This window comes from Dermacentor albipictus, chromosome 6 (genome assembly GCF_038994185.2).
Source record: "Dermacentor albipictus isolate Rhodes 1998 colony chromosome 6, USDA_Dalb.pri_finalv2, whole genome shotgun sequence".
Taxonomy (NCBI): Eukaryota; Metazoa; Arthropoda; class Arachnida; order Ixodida; family Ixodidae; genus Dermacentor; species Dermacentor albipictus.
In genome coordinates, this window is record NC_091826.1 from 99,927,676 (window position 1) to 99,946,370 (window position 18,695).

General features: G+C 47.5%; 1 protein-coding gene across 6 annotated transcripts in view; it reads left to right on the forward strand.

The window, feature by feature from the left end:
- The window catches only part of LOC135913649 (calcium-activated chloride channel regulator 1-like), a 248,513-nt gene that overhangs the window by 166,958 nt on the left and 62,860 nt on the right, over positions 1 to 18,695 (forward strand). For all 6 annotated transcript variants that reach the window (XM_070541096.1, XM_070541095.1, XM_070541094.1 and 3 more), the window contains one exon: positions 12,269 to 12,553. In XM_070541096.1, coding sequence (XP_070397197.1) covers positions 12,269 to 12,553 — 285 coding nt within the window. The remainder of the gene's footprint in view (positions 1 to 12,268; positions 12,554 to 18,695) is intronic.

The window sequence follows — 18,695 nt, forward strand, 5'->3', positions numbered from 1 at the left end:
AGCTTAAACGGCCGCATTAGGTCAGTCATTTTGAACAATACTCGTTCTCCTGCACCGTGTGCCTGACTTCCATTACGAGCGCGTTCCATCTCCACCTCGAGACGCTTCATTTCCAAAACGTGCTCGCGCTCTTCTTTTTCTTTCTCTTTTTGTTCTTTTCGTTCACGCTCATGTCTTTTTGCCGTCTCCCTCTCCTCAATAGTCTCAACGCATTCCGACAGCACGTCATCATCAGCTTCCAACTCAATAGCCCTTAGCAGTTCTGGTTTTCTGAGTTTGTTTGAGACATCCAGACCCAACTCTCTTGCAAGCTCCAGCAATTTCGGTTTGCGCAACGACTTCAAATCCATGGCTGCTCTGAATGCTGCTTTCTCTACTGCCTACTATTGTCTTGCCGCAAACTAACCCGGCAGGAACGACAACCACAATTACCAGCTCTGTTTCTGAAACTAACAAAAGCCTGGCAAAACTCAGAAGAAGAAAGTCCCGCACTCACCAAACCTCGCAGCCAAGAATTCAGCGCAGTCGTTCCGCTGCAGGCAACCAGTCATCAAACAGGGCTCGTTGCACTGCTCCCGGATGGTCGTTGTGCTTCTCAGCATACAGTCAACCGCATATCTTCGCTGTTGGCCTCCATTGTCGCGATCTCACCGCTGGCAACCAGCTCTTGGAACCTCAGTGCTGACACCCGTTGTTGCAATCGGACCGCTGGCACGAGTTGTTGCAAATGGGTCACAAGCCCCAAGGGTAGCGTTGGCCTGGCGGCCTGGGGCATAACTGGAAGCATCCGAAGATCCGAGCAAAGCATGAGTCGACTGCTAACAGAACAACTTGTTTATTCTAACATCGCAAAAGAGTGGCCGGTCAGGTCGACCGAAGTGCACGTTACTCAAAAGAAGAAATCGGAGCCTCTCTCTTGGCGTCCGGGGGCAGCTGCTTTTATACTCTCGGCGTCGCGGGCAAGCAGGAAGGTCACGGGATGAGACCACGTGACGGCGGGGCACGGCCGAGCTGAGATACATGTTGAGACGAGTGTAGTGACGCATCAACCGGGCCGGCGCCGGTCAGACCTCCTCGCTTTACACTTGGGGAGCTCCTCTCCCCGGCTGCCGCGCTTTGACAAGCGTGGGCACACACACACACACACACACGCACAAACGAAGACACGTGGCACTGAAACAAGCCTGGACGCGCTAGGCGGGGATGCGTTGCTGCAGCTCCGAACGGGCCAAAATGTCTGCCGCTTTGAACGAAGCCCCGACGGCCGTTGCATCCGCGCCGGCTATACCGCGTGTCGTAGGCGAAACGTAACAGTGGGGTCTCCTGTCAGTGCCTCATCGCTGCTCATGCGCATGCCAGATGTGGCCACGCGGCAGAGACACGCCGACCATGTTAGGCCTCGCCTCGGGACCTCGCCAGCACCCTCGACTACCACTTCAGAGTTCCAGCCTGCAGGAGGAGTAGCGGCAACACCTGTCGCTTTACGCGGAGCACCACCCAACTCAGACAGGGCAAGCGTTGCCAGTGTTGCGGGGTTGCCAACCCGGCACCACTCACAATGCCAACCACTGCGGACCTTCCGGATGGGGCGAGGATGGCTCAGGCAGCACCTGGCATTGCCACACCTTGCCTGTCAACACCAGTGCCCAGGCGGAGCACTCGACAGCGGAGGCTACCGGACCGGTTACTCGCCTGGGTAGCAGGCTCCGTCGACTTGGCTAGGACGGAGGCGGAGCCTCGTACTTTGAAAGAGGACCTTTTAACGCGATAGCGTTAAGAAGCTCGTGTCGCAGAAAAGCCGGTGTCGTCGGCGTCGGCGTCCGTGGCGTTGACCGTGAGCGATAAATCACGGCAGGCACTTCATAAATAAAAAGTAACTTCCAAGATGGGCTGGGTGGGAATCGAACCAGGGTCTGCAGAGTGTGAGACGGAGACGCTACCACTCAGCCACGAGTTCGATGATTGAAAGCGGTACAAACGCGCTTCTAGTGAACGCGGTGTTGCCTTAAAAACGTGCCGTAGAAAGTTATACTGTGGTGTATATCGGTAATTATGAGCATGTAACTTACACAAGTCGCATTTACACGAGTAGCGAAGTACGTTTCCGCTAAATTTCTTCCGCGCTTACCGCACACGCAGAGCCATCTTGCGGCAAACACAGAAGACCCCCTCCTCTCAATGTACGGCGCTGCCCCGACAGGTGGCGCACCATGCGCGCATTGGGGCTGTGCGCGGACCGGCGCCGACTCACGCGGGTTGCAGAATCAAGCGCCGTTTCCTTCTTTAGATTACTATCTATCTATATCTTTGCCCGTGCCGATCACGACGTTTGGCAGGCGTAGATCGTTTCCCCCTCCGAGACACCGAGTTCTTTGGTTCGTTTCGTTTGCTCAGGCGCACGTTTCGTTGCCGCGCTGAACGCTGCGTTGCTGGACGCTCTCCATGTGATAGGTGGCCGCAAAGTCCGATGCGGGGCGCCTCGTAAGTGATCCCTGCGCCGTAGTGCATTGTCTTACACCCCTTGGCGGGTCAATGGGAACGCTGTCGCGTTGCACTCTTGAAGGCGAACCTTAAGCGTCCTCCATTTTTTTTGTTGTCGACAAACAAATCGGCGGTAAGGGGGTGTGACAAGCATCTGACGCCTCCTCAGGCATATTCTTCGTTGGCCCGTCATGCTTCGTGGCCTGCCAAGCTCGGCCGGCAACACTGGTCACCGCACCCAATAAACACCGACGAGCACAGCTGCTCTGTGGTCAGCCATCCTACATCAACACCACACTTCGGGGTGCCTGTCACGCGGAGGGTGCCTCGATCCCTCCCTTGTTTACGAACCCGCGTGGATCGTTACACACTGGACTTTAGTCCAGTGTGTAACGTGTGTAAAGTGTAAAGTGTGTGTCCAGGTAGGATGTGGTAGGTAGGTAGGTAGGTAGGTAGGTAGGTAGGTAGGTAGGTAGGTAGGTAGGTAGGTAGGTAGGTAGGTAGGTAGGTAGGTAGGTAGGTAGGTAGGTAGGTGGTGTGTCCAGGTAGGTCCAGGTAGGTCGGTAGGTAACGTGTGTAAAGTGTGTGTAAAGTGTGTGTCCAGGTAGGATTGAGGAAGAGATACTCGGCAACGGAGGACATCCAGGTCGTCAATCAGGTAATCGAGAAATCAGCAGGGTAGAATCAGCTATATATCGCCGATGTCTATATATCGCTTTCATTGATTACGAAAAGGCATTGGATTCAGTGCAGATACCAGCATTCTTCGAAGCATTGCGTAATCGAGGAGTACAGGCCACTTACGCAAGTACCTTGGGAAATATCTACAAAGATTGCACAGCCACTATAATTCTACATAAGAAAAGTAGGAAGATACCTTTAAAGAAAAGGGTCAGGCAAGGAAACACAGTCTATCCAATGCTATTTACTGCATGCTTGGAAGAAATATTGAAGCTAATAAACTGGGAAGACTTAGGAGTAAGGATCGATGGTCAATCCCTCAGCAACCATAGGCTTGCCGATGCCATTTTTCTATTCAGCAACACTGCAGACGAGTTACAACAAATGATTGAGGACCTTAACAGAGACAGTGTAAGAATGGGGTTGTATAATAAGCAGAAGACAAAGATAATGATGAAAAACTAGGCAAGGGAAGAATTCAGGATAGCCAGTCTGCCTATAGAGTCTGTGAAGAAGTACGTTTACTAAAGTCAAATCATCACAGGGAACCCTGATCACGAGAAGGAAATTAACAGAAGAATAAAAATGGGCTGGATCCCATATGGTAGATATCGTGAGCTCCCGACTGGAAGCTTACCCTTACCATTGAAAAGAAAGGTGTACAGTCAGTGCATTTTACCCGTGCTGAAATATTGGGCAGAGACTTGGGGACTGACAAAGAAGCTTGAGAACAAGTTAGAGACCTCGCTAAGAGCAATGGAATGTAGAATGCTAGGCCTATCCTTAAGAGACAGAAAGAATGGTTTGGATCAGAGAGCAAACGGGTATAGATGATATTGTAATTGACATTAGGAGAAAAAAATGGCGCTGTGCCGGCCATGTAAATACGTAGATTAGATAAACATAGGACAATTAGAGTGTCAGAGAAGGGAACAGCAGTAGAGAGAAGGGAAGAGCAGCAGAGGACAGCATAAGTCTAGGTGGTGCGACGAAATTAGGAATCTCGCGGGTGATAGTGGGAATCGGTTCGCGCAGGACGGAATTATTGGAGATCGCAGTGGACATATATATATATATATATATATATATATATATATATATATATATATATCCGTTCAACACTCGTTAATACAACGGTTTTCTTCTGATACATTCTAAAATTCGCTAAATACGGATACATTCATAAGGAACGATGGCAGTGCGGGATCAGGGGACAATTCGCAGTAGTTCACCCTACCTGACAAAAATTAGAAATATTACTGCTTTCTGTTCGCTACTCTATGAAAGCCGGTTCTTAGTAGATTGGTTGGTCGAGCCAGTTCATCCGAATTGTCTTTCTTTGCACAGCGACGAACGACGGTCGCAACTGTTTGCTAGCCAAACAGGTGAAGGAAAGAATGGGAATATTTATAATAAACTCTTGCTGACCAGTGAAACACGGAGTAAGCTCTAGCGATCTGCCGCAACTGCAGGCGTTCTCTCACTATTGAAGGCGTTGCAGCTTTGTTGAGTAGTAACACAGAAAAGATTTGCCCTAATGTTGAGGCTTTGCTGTTATCAGTAGCAGTAACAAAATGGGCATATTATACTTAAACGCTTATCTTTCACGAGTGGGCGTGCCTGCCAGTAGCTGACCGTTTTGAGCACGAGCAGATAAGTTTTGCGTGTTTCTTCGATGCGATAATCGGTGTTTGTCTTCGTTAATTCTTGCAAGTATTTGCTAACACAGTGGTCTTGCCATAGCAATTATCCCTATCGAACTTATCGAGACGCAGCTTCAGAAAAAGTGCCTTTGCAAAAAAAAGACCGCCGGGTAAGTTTTGAAAGTGTCGGCTTATCAGTTGCAAAGCTAAAGTTTCCAAACTGCCGCTCTCGCAGTTTAGCAAGCAACCACATTTTGTAATGCTTTCTCTAAAGAAAATGCATCTCCCGTGGAAACTTTGTACACACATACCAAATGCGTGGGAGTGCTGTGTAAGCTCAGAATATTACTTCGAAAAAGTTAGGGCCAGTGGTGGGACGCTCAAGGTCACCCATTCTGCCGAAGGAGGTCCGATGTCCATCTCGTGGGATAAAAGCTTTATTTTGTGTCCATGCTCTCCATGTGCTTTTTATTCACTTCATGTATTTTTTTACTTCAAAATTCATCTTTTATTCGCAGAGTATCTGTAGAAGCTGAGGCTAATTTGCTATTTGCTGCATGTTATCCTTTCAGCAACCTACATTGATATTCACTCTGAATATTAGTAGAGAGTGCGATAGAGAAACTGCTCATTGAGGAATACTATTTTTAATCGCGTTACAAAGGAGCGGACGAAGCAGACTATTACTATATGCGTATTCTCCTAAATATTTGTAGAATTATATGCATGGCAGTCGTCTTGGTGCGGAATATATTATCTATAGCAATTATGTGTGCAGCGGGTATGCAATTGCTTTATGCGATATGTATTTATATTATTCTTTCTTGGGCGTCAGATGCCAAAACCGCAATATATTTCAGTTGTACTGACGGTGAAGAACACACTAGCAAAATGGTGAATCACGGAATTCCTTGTTGGGCGAACTTGTGCCCACGGAAGCAAGTGATACTCAAAGCTCGGCGACTGCGGCAATCGCAAACGCCGGTCGGAAAAATCTGTTCTGCGGGTGAAGCGGCGGAGTTTATGCGTGATTCGTCAAAGCTTCTAATGTAAACGCAGGTGCCCGCATGCTTTCAGGAAGTACGTCGCGATTTGCGTTAAGCAAACCATGAGAAATCGCAAGGCTTGCTCGGAAGAGACAATGCATAAAAATATTAATAAAGTTCGAAGAAATTCCAATACGTGCAGATACGCCCTGCGCCGACCGAATACGTTTAACATTTCTTAGACGGTGAAAAGTGGTTTCTGGAGAAAGATAATCAACTTCACGTGTCAATGCCATCCTCTTAATTAGGCATCGTGCCGATGCTGCAAACAAGCAGAAGAGCCGAAAACATAGGCACCCGTAGTGAAGAAAAACAACAACAAAACACCCATGAAACAAAGTCGCAAAGTTTGTGAAGGGGAGTACGATGGCTTAGGTCATACCTAGGGGATGACTTTAGCTCATGCACGTCGCCGCTTTGATTGCTACATGGCATCTGGCACAACCTCATAGTCCAGTGTGCCAATACGTCGGATGATCTTGAAGGGGCCGACACAGCGTAACAAAAGGTTCCCTCAATGGCCTCTTTCGCGTAGCGTAGTCTAAACCCCAACACGGATACTGGGCTTGTGTTCCATGCAGCGTCGTCGAACATTGTAGCGTTCGCTATGCGGCCTTTGCTGGCTCTTCATGCGCAGGCACGCAATTTGCCATGCATCTTCAGCGCGCTGCAGAAAGGCGGTGACGTCGAGATTCTCTTTGTCGGTAACATGTGGGAGCATGAAATCGGCGCTCCACGTTGGATTCCTTCATTGACCTAGCTTAGGCAGCGTGATCGGCACTGTTTGTTGGATCGCCTTATGGTAAGCGATGGTTACATAGGGAAAGACGGTGTCGCAGATTTTATGGCGGACGTCAAGGTGCATGGATAACATGTCGGCGAGGGTCTTAATCTGACGTTCCATAGGACCATTCTTCTGACGATCGTAAGCGGTTGTGCTGTCGCGATTTGATTGCACTGCAGGATGGCTTGTGTAAGCTTCGCCCTAACAGCAGTTCTTATGTCGGTGATCACGAATTCTGGGACACCATGTGGTAGCAGCGTGTTCTCGACAAAAGAATTCTACCTTGCGATAGCGCTCTTGTTTCAGCGTAGTAGGTAACGTAGTCGTTAGCCATGATTATTCACTTATTCCCAGTTGTTGACACCGGGAATAGCCGAATTAACACGATTCCGGTCTACTAAGTTGGTCGCAAGATGGCTGGATGGGCTGCAGCCATCCCGCTGCTCTTGTATGTGGCATCTTCTGTAGTTGATTAGTCTTGGCATGTACTTCGGTAGTGGGCAATGTCGCCACTCACACGCGATCAGAAATATTGTTTATTGTATCCTCGATAGCGTACAATAGAATGAGAGATGCTCAGCGCTTGCATCAGCATGTAGGGCGTGCAGAACCTCAGGACGCGACGCTTACGACAGAAGAAGGTGGTTGGCGCAGTTTGGTCGAAATTCAGTTTTTATGAAAGTTTCTCTTTGCAGCGAAAACAAAGACTATCTTCGCCAAAGTAGCCTAGGGACAACGTTGCTGATTCGTTCCAAGTACTCAGGCAGGCTCTTTAGCTCCAAGCCTGCTAGCTGCTGTGCAGCGAACTCTTCGGCACTGATCCCAGAAAATTGCCGTCATCATCGTTGTCTTCCGGTGGTGGATCAATGGGGACGCATGAACAACAGTAGGCGCCAAAGTGCTTCCTTCCGCCCTTGCAGACGAGGATGCTGTCAAATTCCTGGAGTTAGAGACTCCGTCCGAGAGACGCGTCTTGATGGTTCCTTACATTTTCCAGGCAACACGTGGCATGGTGGTCGCGTATGACTAATTAAAGCTAAGGACAAAATTTCGTGGTCACCCAAATGACGGAAGGGCATTTTTTTCCCCTCGCTGAATGAGTGGCTTCGGCCTTCGAGAGTGACCGGCTAGGCGAAACAGTGACCCTTTCAACTCCTTTTTTCCATTTCACTTGGACGGCGCCGAGACTTGTTGCTTTATCACTTCTCGTTCCGGCGTCGAAACACGGTAACAGTCTTGACGGAGTGACTGAACGCTAAGGACGTCGGTGTTCAATCGATTTGGGTGAGGACTGACCGTGATGCCAGTTGTCGCTGAAACTCTTCGAATGGTTCGCGGCGTTTCTCACTTGAAAGTGACGTCGTATTTTTTTTACCTATTTGAATGACTCGCCATGCGTCAAAAGCCTGACGAAGCGCCTCTTATATAGGCACACATGCCAAGAAATCAGCGCAGTCCTTTCTTGTCGGCGGGCTGTGGGAAGTCAGCCATGGATGATTTCTTCTGCGGATAAGTGCAGACTGTAGACCATGCGAAGGGACAGCTCAGAGCGTGCGAAGGGCACTTTTCCAGCTTCATTGAAAGTCCTGATTATTGGATGACGTCTAGTACCAAGCCGCCCAAGTTGGTTGTATGCGTTCCCTGAGAAGAGAACGATGTCATCCAACTAGACGAAACAGGTATGCTACTTTTCAACCCTGTCAGTACCGTGTCCACCACACGCTGAAACGTTGCCACTGCCGAGAGACATCCCAATACCATTACATTGAACTCGAAGAGGTCATCCGACGTGGTGAAGGTAGCCTTCTGGCGGTCCCTCTCGTCCACTTCTATTTGGTAATTGCCAGCTTTTGCCTTTATTATTGCGAAATAAAAATCATCGTAGAGCCGGTACAATGCATCATCTATCCGTCCGAGCGAATATACGTCCTGCTTCGTAATCTTGTTCAGCCTTCGATAGTGAACACAGAGATGCAGGGCTCCGTCCTTTTTCTTCAGCAAGACCACAGCAGATGCACGCTGGTCTTCCGAAGGCTGGATCATTTCCTCGCGTCGCATTTCATCATGCTGCTTTATGACTTCTCGTTCCCGCGTATCATCCCGGTAAGAGTTTGACAGAGTGACCGAGCACATTCTTTCGTTATAATGCGATGTTTAGCAACTGGAGTTTGTCGAATGCTTGATGACATCGAAGAGCATTCTTTTTATCCCCAGAGAAGACTTTTGAGCAATTGTGGCTTACTCATGGGAAACTCGGATTGATCTCGAATGTCGGTTCATGAAATATGGCTGTTGAGCCCGATGCAAAAGAATCCGAAAGAACAAGCACATTGCTGGTTTCCGCCATTTGCTCGATTAACGCGGCCATCGTATGCTTCCTGAGGTCTCTGTACCCGTGGTTGAAGTTTGTGAGCAATAGCTTCGCTTTTTTCTCCAAACAGTCGAGCGATTTGTCTTGCGACATGAATTTTGGCGCTGATGGAAATTATGAAGCTGGAACGAGACGGAATGCTGACTGGACCATCATGCACACTCAAGGCCTAGTGACTCAAAGATCTCAGCGGCGATATCAAATGGTCGTTGAATGGCGTTATTGACTTGGATCTTAATTCGATGACTGCGTCGTGTAGGCCTATGAAGACCACGTTGAGGGTTACGGCCATTAAGCATTGTGCATGATAACAATCGTCGCAGGGTACGTTTGGTTATGCACTGTAATCCTTGCTTGCAGATTCCAGTGCGCGTTATCGGGTGCCCTTCAGCTGACTGGAATTGAGGGCCATCTCACGCATTCTTAACCTTCTTCAACTGGGCAGCGATGCGTCTAGTCATGACGGAGTAGCCAGCTCCTGTGTCCACTACCACGGTAACGGCATGGCCATCGAGAAGCACGTCGAGCATAGTAGTCCGTGGTCTTGCGTTTCGGTTTGGTCGCGGCCTCGGATAACGGCTGCGCGGCCTTGTCTCTTTTCTGTTACGTCTCGTCATGACAGCTTAGACTGCCGATCTGTTGAGACTGTTGGACTGTTGGAGTTCCTCTCCGACTACGTCAGCAATCAAATTCAATTGGGCCTGCGACGTTGGGAACATCTGTCGTAGTTCTTCTCGCACAACTGCTCTTGTATTCTCGCGCAACTAATTGAAGCATAATGATGGGACGGCTTTGCTATAGGTACCAGGCAGAAATTTCACTGTATAGAATGAATTTAGAGATTCTTATCAATTATGGTTGCCTCTATCGTAAATTCTCACGTGATCTTGGGAGGGTTTCACAAAAGTCGAAAGCGTGTCAGTCGAAGTGTTCTTGCTTTGCCCTTGGCATGGCGAACCGAATTTGCTTGTCCTCAGGCATGCCGGGGTCCGCGCAGCGGAAGAGGCCGCTAATCTATTACGTGTAGATAGCGATGGTCTTCTTCGGTAGCTTAACTCGCTTTCCAATAGAACGTAAGGCACTTCCTTCCATAAAACACGAAGGTCATCAAGAATGTTTCACGAAACCAGCCCCACGTAGTCCGAGCAGCGTTATCCAGAGCAAACTAGAGACGGCACAGCTTGTCCTCCCTGCTCCAGTTGTTGAACGTTGTGATCGTCTCCTTCGCCTCCACCACGAATTCAGTGTTCACTCGATGATTTACCGAATGTCAGTCTCTCGCTTTGCTGTTGAATTACGAAGACGATCCTCTATCCGCCGTCAAAGCTCTAAACTTAGTCTTGGCCGTTCTGGTCGTAACGGGCAGAAGCCCGTGCTCCGGAGGCCAGGTTTTGTAGTATGGGGCTAGCTCGTTGGTCGAGGGCAACGTCGGTGCTGTCTAATGGGTTCTGGCTTGGATCATGCCTTTGTGGAGGAGTCGGGCACATGAAAGCAAAAGCGACTCCAACATATGCCACGTTGTAGTGAAGGTTAAGAACACAGAAGCAAAGCTGCGAATCACGAAACGTACTCTTTATTGGGCGAACCTGTACCCACAAAACCAGCGAAAACGAAAGTACAACGACAGTGACCAGCACAGTCAGCGATAGTTGAAGTCTCATCAGAGGGTGAAGCACGTCAGCTTTTATACATTACCTGTTGAACGTTCCAGCATAACCACTGATACCCGTGTGCTTTGGCAATGTTTGCCAAGTATTTGGCAATTTGCGTCGCGCAAGAAATCAGATTACACAAGGTTCGCTTACGACAGGCAATGAATAGAGCTACCGAAAACATTCGAGAAACTTCCGACAGATGAGGTGCGTCCTGGGCCTACCAACTGTGTTTAGCATTTGTAAGCCGGCGATATGCGGTCGTTGGAGAAAGATGAGCAAGTTCACGCCACAATATGATGATGAGGCGCACCGAAGTGATGAGACTCCGAATCAATTTTGACCACCTGAGATTCTTAAGTAGGCGCCCGATGCACACACGTTCTTTCACTTCGCCCCCCTCCATATGCGGCCACCGTGGCTTGCATAATATGCTGCACCCTCGTGCTGATCACTGCAATACCGTAGCCATTACGCCACCACGTCGGGTATTATTTTCATACACACGTGAGAAATACTAGCAGGGAGATAGGCATAATTAAATTGCCGAACATAGATTTGTCCCGGTTTAAAACATCCTCTCGTCTTGGGTCCCGCTTAGTCGCCTTTCACGCTCACTAGCAGGCTATTTGCCGTAGCGTTCCATCTGCTTGCTATCGCCCTTCCGGTACCGGCTTAGGCATTTGTCGCCTAGGTTTAACGCCTACTTTCTTGTTTCTAGGTATGGCGCAGGTGAAAGGGCGAAATCGACAGGATTATAGGATCTGTTTCAAAGGCGCGCCAAGTGTTATCGCGGACAATAGGGCGTGTGTGTCTGTAGTCCAAATGACAGCTATAAGGCGTGCACGTAATGATTTACCTGCACATTCTTTCTCTGTTTTGCGAAAAGTGTTCTCTTGATTGACAAGTTTCTGAACAACTCGCGATATAATGCTAGGCATCAAAAGCTTCACAGAAGCCTCGCTAGCACTTCCTCCCGGCAAGGTGTGGCAGGCATGGCAGAAATATTACTTCTCGTGGTAACACAACAAGTCAAAACCGCAGCGCACAGATTTAGTTAGAAACAAAGTATTGAATTCGTCTTTGATGCATCAAATGTTCTTTGCAACTATTAGTCACGATAAGTAGACAAAACCATCTAGGCGTTTTGTACAAATATAGCACATCACAAAGACACTCTTTCCTGTCTACGCTCAGGTAACACTTGGACTACCCCATCAGCGAAGCCTAATGTAATCAATGACCCTTAGAAGTACTCAGCTGCGTTACCTTCATTCCCGCGATAACCACCCATTCAGTCAAGGATATATATACGCACGAACCATAGCATGCCTTCTAGCATAGGCAAACATTTATTATGAGAAGAAAGAGAAAAAAAAAACGTGCGACAAAATTCATGCAACGCACACAACACTGCATGGCAAATGCTGAAAATGATGTTGAACAAATTTTGAAATAGTTTTTTTTTTGTCTGGTGGCGATTTATCCAGCGGAAATACCAACATGGTGTTTCCCCACACGCACAATGTCGATACCAATTTTTTAATAGTGGTAAAACGTGTGTTATTATTACACCCAGAGAATGCTTAAGCTGTATTTATTACGCGCAGGTTCTGAATACTCCCAGTGAGAGTCCTGAAGGAGCAAGTATTGTTCTTTTGACCGACGGTGTGGAGAATGAGCAGCCCTACATTCATGACGTCTTGCCTCAACTATTAGCGGCAAAGGTCGAAGTAGTGACAATGACGATGGGTGACAAAGCTGCTGAGAAACTTGAGAAGCTGGCCACGGAAACCAAAGGGCAAAGTTTCTTTTTTCCTGACTGCCTTGAAAACCTGTCGAGAGCCTACATCGAAGCCAACAGCTCGGCGCATGAGCTCACACATCATCGATTGGTCAGTATCCTCTTATCTAGGAGTACCCTGTACAACGAAAACAATATAGCAGGTCCTCACGCTTCATAGCCTTCGGGATATGTATTCTGTAAAGGGATAGTTATATATGTTCACAGAAGCTGTCACCCTCCTTATAATAGTTCTCTTTGTGTACAAATGAATCAAGTACAAATAAAGCACAAAGCTACACCAGGTAACGTAACAAGGGGAGTTAAGGATGCTATAGATGTGGAGAGGGGCAATGATTCTAGTGTTCGGTAAATCAGAGTGCTAAGTTAATACTGATAAATCTCCTTGTTCTCTCTGTCTACAGTCCTTATGTCATGCGAACTCCCCTTGCAGAAGCAATTTTGACAACGAATGTATACGTATGAAGATGAACGCGTGCCGTGGAGTGTACAAGTTCTTTATCGGTTAACAAATAATTACAAAATGTTCGTTTTCATTTCAGCCCCGGCAGGGTGAAACGAAACGCGTACTTTTTACGGTATCGTGAGATTATTGTCACGCAGTAGTGACGGGGAGGAAAGCAACGAACTATGAGGGACGAAAGTAGCGTTCTTTTTCTTATTTTTATTGTTTGTACCCTCAAGACTCAAATATCGCCGAAGGGATTGAGTAAAAGCATGTGCATGTAAATAACGAAGCAGCAAAAAGGGTTAGTTATTACAGCAAAACTGATTATTCAATTGTATCTGGGAGTGATGATGTCTCATAAGGCTGAACGTATCTGAGTTATCCGTGATTGCAACAACTGCGCCGGGACGGTGGTTCCATTTCTGAAAGGTCCTAGGAATAATTGATTCGTTACAGGTTCTGGTGCTGCATTGAATGATTCCAACCTTATGGCTATGATCAATGCTAGATGAAATATGGTGGAAACACAGTTTACGAAATATTTGGATGTCTATAAATGCCTAGGCTTCCACATAACCTGGTCACTTTCCAGGTCGTTGCACATCGATAAGACAAATAACAATATTAGACGCATGCTTGGTTATCTTCACCAAAATTTTTCTTCTGCTCCTACATCGTTAAAATTATTCCTATACAAAATGCTTATTAGGAGTAAAATGGAGTATTGCTCATCCATCTTGGACGCGCTCCTCGAAACCCTTATTCAATCATATCAACTAATCCAAAATAATGCCGCACTTTTCATTCACAGCAATTAAACCGCACATCAAGCGTAACTGCCATGAAAAACTCTTTGCTAATTGCACCTCTTTCAACATGGTCTAAGTGCATTATTTATGTTGAAAGAGGTGCAACTAGCAAAGAGTTTTTCATGGCAGTTACGCTTGATGTGCGGTTTTAATTGCTGTGAATGAAAAGTGCGGCAATATTTTGGATTAGTTGATATGATTGAATAAGGGTTTCGAGGAGCGGGTCCTAGATGGATGAGCCATACTCCATTTTACTCCTAATAAGCATTTTGTATAGGAATAATTTTAATGATGTAGGAGCACAAGAAAAATTTCGGCGAAGATAACCAAGCATGTGCCTAGTACTGTTATTTGTCTTATCGAAGTGCAACGACCTGGAAAGTGACGAGGTTATGTGGATGCCTTGGTATTTATAGGAGTTTAGCACCTCTAGGGGAGCATCACTAGGCTTATAGGTCGGCGGAGGAATATTTCTGAGAGTTACACGCATACGTTTACAAATATTTGCGTCAAGTTGCATTACCCAACCTCACACCAGTTAGAGATAGCGTTACATCGTCTTGTAAGACTTTCTTATCAGATTTGTCCGAGATTTCACGGAGGAAAATACAGTCATCTGCGAAGATGTAAATATTAGAGAAGAACGTCATTTGGTAAATCGTTAATATATATTGAGAAGAGGGCCAATAACTGATCCTTTGAGTAAATCAGGGTCTACAAGATGAAATGGGGACATATTGTTTAACACAACATACTGTGACGGATTAAGGAGAAAATGCTCAAGCCATGCAAACAGGTTAGCATCAACATTATGTTTACTAAGTTTTAATAGAAACAATTTATGGCGCACTTTGTCACAGGCCTTGGCGAAATTAAAGAAAAGACAGTTTGCGTGTTAACCTTTGTCGAGGATAAGATGATGGCTGAGTAAAAGAAAGAAGTTGAGTTCCACAAAAGAAATTTATTACGAAACCAAGTTGGCTTTTGGGAAAAATTGATATATTGTCTAAGTGACTTTGCTAAATGTTAGTGCAAAACATCTTCTAGAACCTTGCATGAAATGCTGGTGAGGGGCATGGGGCAGTAGTTGAGGGGCGAATGTATGCTACCGGACTTGTACAAAGCGACCACTTTCCGGACCTTCCAATTTGCAGGTAGCTAACAGCCATCTAAGGATTGCTGAAAATTTTATGAAAGCAGAAGAGATGAATAAACAACAGTGTTCTTCAGAAATTTCGCGTTCACTAAATCAGCACCAGGACACCTTCAGATCTTTTTTTACACGTTCGATCCCAAGAGGTTCCATGATTATAAAGTCTATAGGTGCGTAATTGCAGCACTCAAGAGTGTGAAGCACAGGGTCATTACACACGACAAAGTTGTTACAGAATACATAATTAAGAATATGAGGACACGCATCTTCGGGTACCGGTGAGCAACTGAAATCGATCGATGTGACCGAATTATCTTTGGAAGTGTTAATAACACGGCAAAACATTTTTAGGCTCATTCGCAAGTAAATTAGGCAAAGTGTGTACTTGGAATGCATTCTTACCAGCTTTTCACCTTCTCTGTAAGTAGTGTTCGCCACCTTCTAAGCGTTCCCATTCGGTGTCAGTCAACATTTATTTGCTATTCGATACGGTCATTCTTTTTTTGGTTGGCAAGCCTTCTTAAAATTGGAGTTGGACCAGAGTTTCTGAATATTGAAGGATATTACACTTCACGGAATAAGCTTGTCGGTGAGCTCATGTGTCTCATTTTTGAAAACAGTTTAGTTCAATTTACAACAGTGGCTGCCACACTGACCGGTTAGATTCACAGCGCAAGCCCAGTTCGTTCTTCCTTTTCTTATCTCGAGTGATCGCGCCCACGCGCTTCGTTCAACAATCAAATACCATGCGCGTGTAGCATAATCCCACGGCGGCGTATGCCCAGGAGCGTCTAAATGTCATCACTGGGAGGGTGATACTGCTTCAGTCATGTAACGTGCACGTTGTCACTCGACTGGGGTGCAGATGGGACGTGAGTCACGGCACGAAGCACTCGTTATGGGCCTGTGTACCAACACAGCAGTTATTCTGACAGGCCGACCTGAGGCAACGGAGACAATAAAAGTACCAAAGAATCAGGCGGGAAGTGTAAGTTCAAGCACCGCCGGTCGTACAAATGCCTTCGACTCTCTTGCGATTTCGGAAGGTGGTCACAGGCAATTTCCCTAGAGTACTGATGCGAGACCAGGCAGAAAGAATAATGGGGATAACCGGCTGTGTCGTGCTGCGAGAAATTATAAGCAAATGTGACAAATGGTAGAGCGAGGTCCCAGTCAGTGTAGTGTGAAGAGAGATCTTTCGCGAGCATGTCTGCGAAAGTGGAATTGAGACGCTCCGTGAGGCCATTTCATTGCGCATGATATGCTGTGGATAGCTTGTGCCTCGTGGCCTCGGACTGCAGGGTGTTCATGATAACTTTTGATAGAAATGTCCGGCCATTGTGGGACAGAAGTTGTCGTGGGGATCCGTATAATAAATCACGTCGAGCAGAAGAAAATCGGTGACATCTCTGGAGCAGCTTGTAGGAAGCGCTCGGTGATGGCGTAGCACGTGGCGTAATCTGTGGCCACAGCGATCCAACTGCTACCTAAGGTAGAAGGCGGAAAAGGGCCAATTAGGTTCAAACCAATCCGAAAGAATGGTTCCGCGGAAATGTCGAGTGGTTGAAGGTACCCTGCAGGGATCGTCGATAGTGTCTTGCGTCACTGGCATTTCTCACACGCAGCTATGTATCTTCGAATGGAATGAGGAAACCCTGGCCAAAAGAAGTGTAGCGGGATCCGGTCGCAGGTACGTGACACACCCAGGTGACCGCCAGTGGGGAGGTCAGGAAGTTTGTGAAGAACAGCCGAGCGAAGGTATTCAGGGATCACTAGGAGTACCGCAGGGTCATCGGGGTGAACGTTGTGGCGGTAGAGCACGTCATCTTGAAGCGTGAATAAGCGAAAGGCAACTGTCGGCAAGTGACGATTCCAGGTGGTCGATGATTATACGCAAGAACGGGTCACGACGCTGCTCGTCGGTGACATGGAGCAGTAGAACACAGGCGTCGGTGTCAGTATCAGGCGTAGAGGGCACGTCTTCGAGTGGATAGCGAGAGAGGCAATCTTCGTCTTGGTGCTGACATCCCGACTTGTAAATCACTGTGTAGGGATATTCTTGTAGTCGGAGGGCCCAACGACGGAGCCGGCCAATAGGATCCTCGAGTGACGAAAGCCAACAGATAGCATGATGGTCTGTGATTACTGAGAAGGGCGTGCTATATAAATATGGGCGGAACTTTGAAACAGACCAGACAAGAGCAAGACATTCGCATCCGGTAATCAAAAAGATACACTCGACGCGAGTCAGGAGCCGGCTAGCGTAGGCCATAAGGCGGTAGTGTCCGTGTTGGAGTTGCGATACAACGGTACCGATCAGATAAGCACAGGCAGAGGTTCTGGCCTCTGTAGGTCCAGACTGGTCAAAGTGGGCCGAGACTGGTGGATTGGTGAGAATCGTGATAAGGCATGAAATAGCGGAAAGCTGAGTGGAACCGCACGTAAAAGACACGTCTTTCTTCAGAAGTTCAGAGAGTGGTCGAGTGAGTACTGCTAAATCTTTCACGTACCGTCGGAAATAAAAAGAAATCCCCCTAAAGCTCCAGACGATTTTGACATATTGAGGTACAAGAAAAGCCGTTACTGCTGCAACCTTGTGCGGGCCCACTTGTACAGCGGAAGCCTCGACCAGATGACCTAGCACTGTGATTTGTCGGCACCCAAAGTGGCACTTCGGCGAGTCTAATTGGAGGCCAGCCTTGCGGAAGACGTCAAGGATAGCTGCGATGCGCTCAAGGTACGTCTCAAATCTAGGCGAAAACATAAGGACGTCGTCGAAGTAACAAAGGCAAGTTGGCCATTTGATACCTTGAAGAAGAGAGTCGATCATCGTTAGAGCATGGCGGTGGCATTGCATAAACCGAACGACATGACCTTGAATTGGCAGAGGCCCTCTTGAGTGACGAAAGCGGTCTTTTTTTCATCTTGCTTATCGACGGAAATCTGCCAATAGCCAGACCGAAAGTCAATGGATGAAAAGTATTTCACACCGTGAAGAGAATCAATAGCGTCGTCGATTCGTGGTAAAGGGTAAAAGTCATTTTTAGTAATTTGGTTTAGGTGGCGCTAATGGACGCAGATATGCCATGTGCCATCTCTCTTTTTGAAGAGCCCGACCAGGGACGCCCAAGGAGTCGACGAGGACTCAACAATACCTCTGGAAGGCATCTTGTGTACTTCCTGCTAAATAACTTGCCGCTCTGCTGTGGACACGCGGTATGGTCGACGGTGAATGGGAATAGCATCACCAGTGTTTATCTGATGCTTAACAAGGGACGTCTGACCAAGTGGTGGCTTGACAGTGTCAAATATGTCGCGGCCTGAGAACAAAAGGCGATATAGGGTGGCTCCTTGGTCAGGTGCGAGGTTCGGAGCGGCTATAGGAAGTAATCGGCCGTCGAAGTTCAAGGCATCCTGCGGGTAATCAAGAGGATCTGGAGACGCGTCGGCTGCAAAAGCATTGACGTGGTCGTGTCAATGGCCACCGCTATGGTCACCGCTATGCCTACAGGTAAAACTTGCTTCGTCAAGCCAAATTTATTAGCAGGGAGACACATCCGATTAACGGCAAGGGTTATGACGAAGTGTGGAACAGAGATGTCATGCTCCAGGAGTACATCACGAACACGTGCGACGACAGAGTCGCCATCAGGCACAGTTGCCGTTGAGGCCAATTCGACGAAGGTTAGGGCTTTTGGAGGTAAGCGAACACACGATGTAGTGCAGAGGGCGTTCAGGGCGAACGCCTGAAAGAAAAGGAAGCTCGATGCACAGGGTACCGATGGAACAGTCGATGAGGGCAGAGTGTGTCCTCAGGAAGTTG